The sequence below is a fragment of the Hippopotamus amphibius genome, chromosome X, assembly GCF_030028045.1.
Source record: "Hippopotamus amphibius kiboko isolate mHipAmp2 chromosome X, mHipAmp2.hap2, whole genome shotgun sequence".
Lineage (NCBI taxonomy): Eukaryota > Metazoa > Chordata > Mammalia > Artiodactyla > Hippopotamidae > Hippopotamus > Hippopotamus amphibius.
In genome coordinates, this window is record NC_080203.1 from 122,372,761 (window position 1) to 122,385,778 (window position 13,018).

At 38.0% G+C, this 13,018-nt stretch overlaps 1 protein-coding gene across 3 annotated transcripts in view; it reads right to left on the minus strand.

Annotated features, from left to right (window-relative positions):
* REPS2 (RALBP1 associated Eps domain containing 2) overlaps positions 1–13,018 on the minus strand; it is a 202,110-nt gene that overhangs the window by 52,132 nt on the left and 136,960 nt on the right. For all 3 annotated transcript variants that reach the window (XM_057719142.1, XM_057719141.1, XM_057719140.1), the window contains one exon: positions 2,898–2,959. In XM_057719142.1, coding sequence (XP_057575125.1) covers positions 2,898–2,959 — 62 coding nt within the window. The remainder of the gene's footprint in view (positions 1–2,897; positions 2,960–13,018) is intronic.

Sequence of the window (13,018 nt, forward strand, 5' to 3'; positions counted from 1 at the left end):
TAATCTCTTCTCAAAGCTGCTAATAAATATAACAGTTTTAATTATACCAGGCTTCCTGGTTTCTCCCCTAAGTACTACAGTTTAAGCTCCATAAAACAAGTCTCTGTAGTTAAGTATATATATATATTTTTTTTTTCCCCAAAGTCAGCTTGATTGCCCATACATACCAAGGAACATTAAAAAAAAAATTTACCAGAGCAAAAGAATAACTCAGAGTATTTAAGTTCTCTGTAATAAAATTTGTTGTGAAGTGGTAAAAATAACCTCATGAGAGAGGAAGAAGGAACAGAAAAGCAATGAAGAAAACTGTTGTGTTTTGTTGTAAACAAAAACACGACAATTTGAAATCCCAAGGTAACATGCAGTAAACTTTCTTCTTCATTTTCATCTCTTCTAGGGAAAGCTACTGGCAAAAGATATAAAAATTTAACTTTCATCACATAATATAGAGGTGAGGTGACAGATTAAAGATGTTTGGAAATGTTCTTACCAATACCTTAAGGCTGGTGCATAATAATGTGTCCTAACCACTATGCCCTCAGGATATTAACAGGTATTTTATAAATAAAGGGATGAATGGTCACACAAGCTAGAAAACTGCCAGCTTTAACAAAACTGACTGGGTTTCTTTACCGTAGCACTTCAAAGCCTTTAATGGGCTGGTGGGCACTGCAAATCTCCCTGAGCAGGCACAGAGGCAGCAAATTTGTCTTACCACAGAGCCCTATTAATTTCTCCCAGGAGACTGCTTTACCACAAGTAGTTTGGGAAAGACTGAAACATATAGGTGCCCCATACAGGTGATCACGTGAATTTCTCCTGGGGCCAATATTAGGAATTTGACACAGCACAAAGACTAAACACCATCGTGTGTTGATCAGCCAGGACTTCCTCTGTTGATCGTGTGTGTCCCATGTACAGTGGGAGAAAGGGAAGTGGTGGAGGGCTTTTCTGCCTGCTTTTCTTATATATCTGTTTCTGTAGCCTGAAATCTCCATAGTTAGTCAGCTGAGCTGGAGGCTTGGGCTGAGGGCTGGGTTCACTGTTTACATTGTGATGGGAAATCCGGCAAAGAAGCAGCCTCTTTCATTAATAGTGACTTGAGAATTCCCAGGCTACCATCAGCTCCTCAGTCACCAAGCCCCAGAGCAGGCAGGAAGCCCACCTCGAGCAGCTTCAGAACAGGACTGCTGATAGCAGCAGCACGTTTCACAACCAGGAAGTAACTACTGTCACTTACACAGCAGGAGAAACATAAGGAGGCTGGTCACAAAAGCCCTTTCAGACAAGTCTTCCAAGCATTCATCCAGGTGGCTCCTAAGCCCTGGTCTGAAACCAGCAGCTGGTAGATAAGGACCTCCGGAATGCCCACTAATTTTGTTGTGACAGGTTTGCTGTTGGTGCAAAGCAGGAGCGTCAGCTCACCTAGGTCCTCCTAGGGGGACGTGGTGAAAGCCTCACTTGGCAGCACAATGGAGCCCTGTCTACATGTATACACAGATACTTTCACTCCAATGATGCGAAGGAGGAGGAACCTTTATGAGACGGACTTTGGTTCTACTGTTTACTAGCTTAAGTCACCCTGCGTGACTTGCTTAACCCCTGTATGCTTCAGTTTCCTTATGTGTTGTTTTTTTTAAGGTTAATATTTGTACCTATTTCATAGGGTTTTTGTGAAGATTAAATAATGAATTGAAAGCACTTAGCACAAATGGGTGTGCTATTATAGATGCTCAATAAACAAAGCTAATCATTTAAATGAGTAGAAATCACAGGCAAGGAAGGGCAAGGATGGAACTAAAGCCTGGCAGTAAATAAATAGCAGGCACTCAATAAACACTCATTGACTGGTTAACCAACCTCTCATAAAGCTAATGCTGGAGTACTGAAAAAAGCGTATCCACTTATTTATATGTGGCTCAAGAGGAACGGGGCTTTTAATTACCCTTCAAACTGAAGGAGGAAGCCGCTGTCTCATGGTATTTGCATCTCAAGGTTGAGTGGACACTAAAAACCATCTAATTCTCTAAAAGAAGGACAAGCCCATGTTAAAAAGTGGTTTCAGTGACTCAGTGAGTCCTGAGATGCACCATATGGAAAGGTATGCTCTGAACTACTTAGAGCAATGAGGTAGAAACTGGGACTGTTTATAGAGAAATTTCTCAACATTTTCTGCCAAAAGTCAGAGAAGGTCTTTAAAGCTAGTTTCTTCAGCAGCAATTAATGAAAGGAAGGCTCTATAGCACCCTTTACCACACCCCATGGATTTGCTGCTTGCTTCTCATTTTCAACTCTACAAAAAGTGTTGATGAATGAGGTCATAGTAGCACATGTCAGTAAGGCGGGATTCATTCACAGGTGAAACAGATTCGGGTGACACTCTCCTACTCCTGCTGGTTCAGCTTATTGTCTCAAGGGAAAATACCACCCTAAAAAAAACCACTGCGGGCCCAAACCACAGCATTAACCCCATGCTGATGACCATTTATTTTTAGTTAATGCAGAATTAACAGAGCTCCTAAAACACTGAGGAAAATACAGGCACTCAGACTGCACATGCTACACAGAAAAACCATGTTCCCCAGCCCTAATCGGAGAGGCGCCCCTTCTGCTCCTCTCTCTGTATGAAAACCTACATGCAACCTCTACAGCCAAGACAACTGTTTCTCACATTTGCTTGGTTGCTTATTGAGGAAACCATTCCTTTTCCACATGAGGCTGGGGACTGGCTGGATAGGAAGAAATTCAACCCTGCTCTGCTCTCCCCATCCAGTCCAGACATCATCTTGGGAACCTGACCAGCCAGTTCTGTGGTGATCAACCTTCGCAAAGGAAGCAGAGTGAGAGGACAACTCCCTACTGACAGACAGTTCACAGAAATCAACGTCGTCTCCTACCTGCAACGGACAAGGTCTCGGAGGGAGCGCAGGTGGTGGAGGTAACAATCCTGATTTAGAAGCTGAAAAGAAAAATATACACTGTTAAGGACCACCAAAAACAAAACAAAGCACTCTTCCGCTTGTTAACTGGGAAGAGCTATGGCATTAAACATGTTTAAATTTTTTAAATCTGAGGGCTAAATTAAAAAAAAAAAGAGTACATGCTATTTCCAATCACTTCTTCATTTTCATCCTATCCAAAATCCAAATATTTATATAGGCTGCTGTGATTAAGACAGTGTAAAACAGTAAGGAAATGACACCCTTTGATCAAAGAGACTGGAACCCAGCACGGGAAGGACAGTCAATCCCTCATTATTTTGATGTTAATTATTTAGTTTCAAATACTCAAGGCCCTTTGGCTCCTCTCCTATTTCTCCCGAGCTCTCAGCCATTACACTGCTCATTAGCTTGAGTCAGGACCCAGAATCCCAACGAGACAGCGCTGCTGCCCTGTCAGTGGGTCTGATAGCTGCAGGGGAGGCTGAAAATGATGGACTAAAATGATATTTAGGGATTGTTCAAAGATCTCAATTTCCTTTTCTCCCTCCGATCCTTATTATCAAGGATAATTAAATCTGTTTCTAAAATAATCTGGCCCCATCTGAAGCATCTTCTGAAAGTTTCATTCTAACGTTTTTAAAAATTTTGTGAGATATAGAGAAAACTGGAGTTAAGCCAAGAATGTCTGAGTTGTAACTTAAAAATGAAAACAAACATCTGCTATTGAATTATAAGTAAGGCTCATGATCACACACAAGAAATAAGTTTATCATTACACACTGGCCAAGTTAAACCACATTCTTTACAAACTCCTTAGAAAAGCACATCGTGCTCTATATAACTATGTGCAGTTTATTTCCAAATCTGTAATATGTGTGCTAATACTTGGATAACTTTCTATGCCTTAAAAATAAATCATAGCAATGTGCCAAGACAATAAAAGTTTTTGCTTATCACTTTTGATTTGACCCAGCTAGAACAGGCAAGCTAGAAGATGGAGTTCTGGGCTTTCCACAAAGGTAATTCAGAGTAATTTCATAGAGATTCTCCTCCTGAGCCAGTGCATGGATATGGTACAACCGTGTGGGCCCATCAATGATTTCTCTCAATCTGTCTTTCATTAACATTTATGAAACACATCAGTGATTCAAAACTCCAGAGGTGGTGAGACCTTGAACAGCCCTCAGTAACAAAGCATGTAGCAACAGAGAATGGCAAAAGCCTCAGGAATTATCCGTCTCAGGACCCCACTCTATAGGTCCTCATGGACTGGGCCTTTAAATTACCAGTTACTTTAAAAATAAAATGAATAAAACCAACAAAACACAAAGTCTATGCTTGCTTTTAAAGGAAAGGCCTTGCTCCAGGATGACGTGCACGTTAAAACAACCCTTCATTAACAAAAGAGGACCAAGAGATGATAAGCCAAGATACAGTAACAGCTGCCAGGTTTACCCGCCCTGCTGAAACAGCCAAAAACAAACATGTAGATGTTCTTAATATAAAACAAACAGTTTTTAAGACACCAGAAATCAGGCAACAAAAGATAGTGATCTCTGAGGGACAGGAAACAAACCGCGTTAGTCATGTGACACCTGCTGACAGCTCTGTGAGTTACTAGAAACACAACGGGCCTCCACATTCATGTCTGATTAATTTCATTTTTTACTATCATTTAATTTTTCGAAACAAATGCCCTATTTTTGTAAAAGATGATGTAAGAGTATATTTCTGAATATACTTTTGGATAACATTATATCATAAATATTAACAGCAGTTTTCTTTCCTCTTTTCAGTACCTTTATCTATTTCTTTCTTACCTGGCTAGAATACCTACTATAAAGTCAAATAATAATGGTGACATGGGCATTCTTGTCTTCTCTTAATCTCAAAGGTAAGGCTATCACTATTTCACCATTAAGTATGGCATTTGCTGAAGGTTTGTGGTACATACCCCTTAATGGATTACAAAAATTCCCATCTATTTTATTTTGAGACTTTTTTTCATAAGTCATTGTCAAATTTTAACCAAAGCCACATCTGCATCCATTGAGATGATGGTATGATTTTTTTCCTTCTGATGTTGTTAATATGGTAAATTATACTATGAATTTCTTATTATTAAAACACTCTTGCAGACCTAGGAAAATTCCAACTTGGTCAGGTTTTTATATCTGCTAGATTTAGTTGGCTAATATTTTGTTTAGGATTTTTGCACCTATATTCATGAGTTAGACTGACAAGTGAGTTTCCTTTCTCATATGGTCGACGCTTGATTCGGCTGCAGAGTGTTCCCCTTGTCTATAATCTAGAATAGGCTGTATGAGATGGAAAATTGTTGTTGTTGCTGCTGTTGTTGTTGAATGTCAGGTAAAACATGACAGCAAAACCATCTGTCCTCAGTTTTCTTTGAAATGAGGTTTTTAATGATTTCACTTCTTTAACTGTTATAGGATTATTCAGACTTTCTAATTCTTAAGTCACTTTTGATAAATGATACTTTTCTAGACATTTATTGATTCTAATACATTTTCACATTTATTGCCATAAAGGTGTTCAAACCTCCCTTATCATCTTAATGTGTGCATATGCAATTTTCTTTTTCCATTCCTAATACTGTTTGTGTTATCACTCACAAATGCGAGTTCCTTCATCAATCTCACCTGACATTTGTCAAGTTTTATTACTCTTTTCAAAAAGCCAACTTTTAACCTTTTTGAGCCTCTATATTCTATGCCTGCTTTCTGTACAATTCGTGTCTGCTCATCTCCTTCCGTTTACTTTCTTTGGGCTTATCCAATAGTTCTTTTTCTAGCTTAAACTGGTTGCTTGGCTCATTAACTTCCAGCTTTTCTTCTTTTCTGACATAAGCATCTAGGGGTATACACTTTCCTCCAAGTATCTCTTTAATATATTCCCATAAAGTTTTGATATGGGATATCATTCAGTTTTTAAATTTTCCTAATTTCCATTACAATTTCTTTTATGATAATACCTTCTGTCTGAAGTTCATCCTTTAGTATTTCCTTTATTGAGAGGCTATTAGTAGCAAGTTTAGTCAATTTAACTAAAAACTCTTTATTTTGCCCTCATTCTTGAAAGATGATTTCACTGAGTATAGTATTCTAGATTGACAGCTATTTTCTCCCAGCATATTGAAAATAACATTTCACTGTCTTCTGGCTTCTATTATTGCTGTTGAGAAGTCAGATGTCAATAGAATCATTGTTTTTTTGGTAGGTAGTCTGTCTTCTCTCTGCTTGCTTTTAAGATCTACTCTTTGTTTTTGGTACTCTGCAATACCAATCTTACCTTGCATCTGCATATATATTTCTTCATCTTGTTTTTCTTCCATAAGCTGCTAAGCATCATCGGAATTTCTGAACCATAAGGCATCCCATTAACTTTGGGAAATTTTGAGTGATTCTTCAAATAGTCTTTCTACTATTTTCTCTTACCTCTTCTTCTGAAGCTCTTTGATTAACTGTGCAGTATCCTGGATAATTTTCTAAGATCTGCTGTCCAATTAGCCAGTTCCCTCTTCAACTGTACTTAATGTCCTGTGAAGCCAGTCTTTTATTTTATTTTAATTACTAAAATTTTCATTTCTAGGAGTTCTATTCGGACTTTTTCTCAAAATGGCTTTTTCAGTTTTGTAATTGATTGGCTACTTACTCATTTTCTTCATCTCCTTTTCCTTCAATATACTGCCTTATTTACCTAACAGCCTATGTCTGATAATTCCAAAATCTCAGGGGTCTGTATTTCCTACTGTTTTGTTGCTTCTGCGGGCTCTCTCTCATTGTGTTCCACTTCTTAGAGTGCTTGGCAACCCCTAACTCTGAAAGCGTATTCTTTGTAACGTTACCTATAGGAATACTTCGGGGCCTGAGATGGAAGTGGGTTCCTCTTCTACTACTTCCGCAGGAAATCTAAAGGCACTATCAACCTGGGACCACTTTAAACTAAAATCTTTGCTTGATAATGTGTAGGATTCCTAGTTTCTCCTGTCCCGATATTTTGTTAAATGTCCTATAAATATGACTTTTGAGTAAAGATACTAGTTTGAATGTTTGCAACTAAGCTCACTCTTACCTCATCAACAGAACAGTGATGAGAACTGTTTAAATTTTCTTGTTTAAATTGTTTAAATTTGGAATTGGGAAAAAAGATGAGTGACTGACAGCTGAATTAGCTGTAAAGAAGGCAGAAAGTAACCAATCTGGACCAGAGAAGCTCCCAGTTCTCAAGAACTGGTGACACCAAACTCTTCAAGAAGTAGGGGTAAAAATGAGGAAGTAATAAAAAGTAAAGAAAGTTAACTGATAGTGGATCCTATTTCCCACCCTTCAGGAGAAGGGCGTACCTCGACAAGACCCTTGAAGATCTGGTTCCAGCTACACCTCATGCTGTTTGGGGCTTCAGGATCCCTGCTCCTGTGGTCCCTTCTGCCTGTTAGTGGTCATGTCCTGCCTCTAACTCACCTGGATAACTCAGAACACAGTAAATGACCAACAAATATTTGAACTAACATAAGAAAGAACTATACAATTATGTTTCATTCCCATATTTTTAAAAAACAGATTGAAGGAGTTCAGGAGCAGTTTAGGAGTTTAGATCCTGAGATTTTTCTCACACATTCTGCACAGTTTCAGTCTGTCTCCCACTCCAGAAAAAGGCTAGAAATACTTTCTTCTCCAGGGAGGACACAAGGCCCAGATGAAGGCACAGGGGCCATACTGAAAACAGTAAATGTAGTACTCTGGACGCTGAGACACTTCCAGCCCTCTCTCTCCCTGTCTGCTCCCAGACTATTATACCCAGAGACTAGAAGACTGCGCTCCAGGGAACCGGACCAGCCAAGATGGAAGATTTAGATATCAACATCAAGAGATCTCCAACAAGACGGTCCAGCCAGATCATTCTACCATGCAGCCCACACATGGCAGGTCCCATCCATTTACTCATGTATTTCAATCACCTTTTTAGCCCCCATTCTTAAACATAAGCAGACAATGAAGTACTGACAGATCTATATAAGGAGAAAAAATTTTAATGTTATTCATATCATCAGAATGATCATTAAGTTTAATCTAGAAATATTTAAACATTTACTGTGTGCCAGGTACTGTTTAAGGTGATAGGAAATTATCAGTGGGGGAAAAAACCAACAGGAAAAAATGCTCTATCCTCATGAAGCTTATATTCTATTGAGAAGACAGATAATGGGGTAGGAGTGAGGGATGAAATTTTTAATACATTTATCAGGGAAAGCTTCAATAGGAGATAAAAAATATTATTTGCAAAGATGAAATAATGGGATGTTACTGAAAATAGAATATTCAAAAAATTAAGAAGAGCACTTAGAAATTAAAAACATGACAGCAGAAAAGGAAAAGCTTAATAGAAAGGTTCGAAGATGACCCATGGAAATCTTAAATAAAAAGTTCCACAAAAAGAAATAGAGAAAATAGTAATAAATGAATTAACTAGACCAAGAAAATTCCCCAGAAATGAAGAATATGCGTTTTTAAATTAAAAGAGCCCACTGAGTACCCAGGACAGTGGAAGAAAACAGACCCATGGCAAGGTACATCAACATGAAATTTCAAAAAACTGGAGTTCAAAGATTCTACAATTTTCCAGCAGGGGGTGGGAGAGAAGGGCAGGTTACATACAAAGGATCAGGTGTTCAAATGGTTTTAGATTTCTTATCACACCACTGGAAGCTAGAATTCATTGGAGCAATACCATTAAAATTCTGAAGAAATCTGATTTTAAACTGATGATTATATACTCGAACTAGCAGCCTGCATGATGGTTCAATTAAAGATATTTTTAGACATTCAAGGTCTCAAATTGAGTACCATGTACCCTTTTTAAGAAAGCTACTCAAGGATGTGGTCTACCAAAACAAGAGAGTTAACTAAGCAAGAGTAAGACATGAGATACAGGATAAAGGAGATCCAACATAGGAGAAACAGGAAGGGAACCCTTGGATGACAGTATAAGGAGATGCCATGATGAAAACTACATACCAAGCATAGAACACAATCATTTTAGATTTCTTCAAAAACATGAAACTAATATCTGATGTTTCAGAATTTCATAAAAGTAACTTATGAAAACTGAGGGAGTTACAGTCGATTCAGGGGCAACTACACTAAAAAGAAACAAGATGATTATTCACTCCAAAGCAAACAAAAATCTGTGCAGTAGGAAAAGTGAAAAATTTACTATATGACTCACATAGCCATAATAATAATATAAACACTTAATATTAATCTAACCGAAATGATAATAAAACTACACTAGGAGGGCGGAAGAGGGGAAAGGTGAAAGGGCAGGGAAGATAGTAAATGATGACTAAAATTGTAAAGTCAACAAGAGGTTATACAAATACCTTATTTTGAAATATGAAGGAAATACCAAAATAATCAACATTAAAAACTCTGTAGCAGAGTGCATTCTCCCAAGTCTTTTTTTTTTATAAATTTATCTATTTATTTATTTATTATTTTATTGGCTGTGTTGGGTCTTTTTTGCTGTGCGTGGGCTTTCTTTTTAGTTGCAGTGAGTGGGGGCTACTCTTCGTTGTGGTGCGCGGGCTCCTCATTGCCGTGGCTTCTCTTGTTGTGGAGCACAGGCTCTAGGCACGTGGGCTTCAGTAGTTGCAGCACACAGGCTCAATAGTTGTGGATCACAGGCTCTAAAGCGCAGGCTCAATAGTTGTGGCGCATGGGCGTAGTTGCTCCGCGGCATGTGGGATCTTCCTGGAGCAGGGATCAAACCTGTGTCCCCTGCACTGGCAGGTGGATTCTCAACCACTGCGCCACCTAGGAAGCCCATCTCCCAAGTCTTGAGGTAAATCAATTGCCTCGGAAGAACTTCACAGACTTCAGTTTGTCCCCTCAGTTCAGCATGGAGCCCCGGCCTTCAACTCCATCATATCAGGATATCAGCTGTGATTATTCACTTTCCCAGCTTCTTCCCTCTCTTTCCAGAAGTCATATCCACTGACTCTCAATCAAGAGAAGGGAAAATTAATAGTTTCCACTCATTCCACTTTGCTTCAGATTTAGAGCAACAGTAAGAAATCTCAAGAGTAAAAGATTCCTCTTGCCACAACGAAGATCCTGCACACCACAACAAAGATCCCACGTGCTTCAACTAAGTCCTGGCGCAACCAAATAGATAGACAAACAAACAAACAAACAAACAAACATTAAAACAAAGGAAAGAAAGAAATCTCAAGATTTGCCTACACACACATACTCCTGGAAAGAGGCAGGCAGAGCCAAGAGTGCACCCCAAGCCTCAGTTTTTCTCTTAGCTGCTACTCTTTGCCCCCGAAATGGCATTAGCTCATGCAGCTTTCCTTGTTTGGTTGTTGCTGAGAAATTTCTTCCATGAGTTTATGATTCTGTGTTCATTTCCTTTAATTGCAGGAGATATTAATCTAGCTTCATTCTACCAATTTTATGTTTAATTCATCTTTTGGTCTCCCATAGTGCCTAAGCACACTACCTTATGTTTAGTAAGTACACAGTGGGTGAATAATTGGAATTGAATTTAGTGAAAAATCTTTCTTATAATATTTTCAGTCCATTCTTGACCTTAAATTAGATTCAAATATATTATCCATCATGCTCTAATCAAGTTTTTAAAAGTACACCTTCACGCAAAGTGAAACTGAAAAAGTACTTTGGCTGAATAATCTTGTGTACACATGCAAAAGTTGACAACATACCTGTTAGTAGTACCACCTGCTTTCCCAGAAAGGAAGAGAAAGAGAGAAGAGAGGGGAGGAGAACACATCTTCTTCTTACATTAAAGACTACCATAGCCATGAAGCAATTACAAGTTTATTCCTAAAGTCTTACAGTTAATAAGGTGGGACACCAGATATCAGTAAGGCTTTGTCAAATGTGTCCATCAACAGATGAATGGATAAAGAAGATGTGGTGTGTGTGTACACATATATGTGTATACACACACACACACACACATATACACAAACATACATACACACAATGGAATAGTACTCAGCCATAAAAAAAGAATGAAACTTTGCCATTTGGAACAACATGGATGAACCTGGAGGGTACTATGCTTAGTGAAGTCAGAGAAAGGCAAGTACTGTTTTCACTTGTATATGGAATCTAAAAAATAAAATGAATTAATATAACAAAACAGAAACAGAATCATAGATACAGAGAACAAATTAGTGGTTACCAGTGGGGAGAGGGCAGGGGGGAAGGGCACGATAGGGGAAGGGGATTAAGAGATATAGACTACTAGGTATAAAATACATAAGATACAAGGATATAATATACAATACAGGGAATACAACCAATATTTTATAATAACTTTAAGTGGAGTATAATCTATAAAAATACTGAATAACTATGCTGTATACCTGAAAGTAAGATAACATTATAAATCAACTACACTTGAATTTAAAAAAATTTTATATGTGTAATCAGGGAAGAAATAATAAATACCCATATCTTGAAAGACAGATTAAAAATTTCATGAAAGAAACTACCATTTAATCCTAAATTCACAAAACACAGTAATAATTTCTAGTGTTTATCAAGTTTATTTAAAGATGTGCATTTTCTGACACTGATCTGCTGAATCTCAGCTTCTTAGTAGCTTCATCCAAAACACTAACCTCTAAAATTTTTTACCCTCTTACTTTATTATGTTTAGAAATTTTCCAATAAAATATTATTCATATATATTACTGTCTATTTACCAATTTCCTTCAGATTTTTACAAAGCCCCAAATCAATGACTAAATGAAAACATGTTCCAATTTACTGAGTGGAAATAAAGCAGCAGATGTGGCAATTGAAAGCTTCAAGGAACAGAAAGCCGATTCTTTAGGGGAATAAAACTTGGAATAACTTCAGCTGTGGAAAAGGGCTCCCATCCCCCCCAAACTAGGAATATTTTATGAAGAAAATAAAAGCATTCAAATGCCAAAAGAAAAAAGGGAAAAAAAAAAAGACCTTAAAGGATGGAAAATGTTGAAAGAAGCCTGCCAGTGGGACCTAAACTTTTAAGTATCAATCAAGTAGAGAGTTGGCCATATGCAAAGCTTCAAGCATTTCATCAGTAAGGACCATTCTTCTTCTTGGCAAGTTCATAAAAATGGCTATTTCTTTGTAAAAGAAATTGTTCTTTCTTTCTCTCCTTTCTAATCACAAAAGCATGTGTGAGCCTATCCCTGCCCCCCCGATCACCCAGTTACACACAGTGATGGGTTTAGATGTCATATACACCTACGTATATGATAAAGTGTGTGCAGGAGTACCTTTCCAACAACACCTGCCCTGATCCCCTGATAATGACTGACTTACCCTAAAAAAAAAAAATCATTAAATTCTCTGTTAAGCAGAATAATATTTTTCACCAGTTAAAAGAGATGAAGTTACATATGCCTTGGAACTGTTCAAGAAGGAAAATATTAATGATTGCATCTGGAAAAGTAATGAGATCAAATTCCATTCTTTCACTTTACAGATGAGAAAATTAAAGCCTGGAGCAGTAAAATGACATCATCAAGGTCACAAGGCTACTGTGATGCAGCAATCAGTATCACATTTTGAACCTATAGGACAAGTACTGGTAAAGAGCAGAAAAGGGCACTGAGATGGGAAATAAGCAGCTGCAAGGGGGTTACCCTATATCCCGAGAATAAGTATGCTAGAAGGCTGCAAAGCAAGAATACTGAAACTAAAGGATGCTTCTGCATCTGCTACACACCACAAACTCATTTAAGTAAGATTGCTAAACACTACCTAAAAATGTGCCACTGTAGCAAATATTTAGCCTTCTGAGTCATGTTAATGCCTCTTCACAAGCCTATACATAACCCTCCTGCTTTAGAAAATATTCAGTGTAGTACTGGCATACGGACATACAGATCAATGAAACAGAATGGAAAGTCCAGAAATAAACCCTTATATTTACAGTCAAGTGATTTTCGACCAAGATGCCAAGGCAATTCAATAGGGAAAGGAGAGTATTTTTTCAACAAAGAGCACTGGGACAAGTGGATATCCACA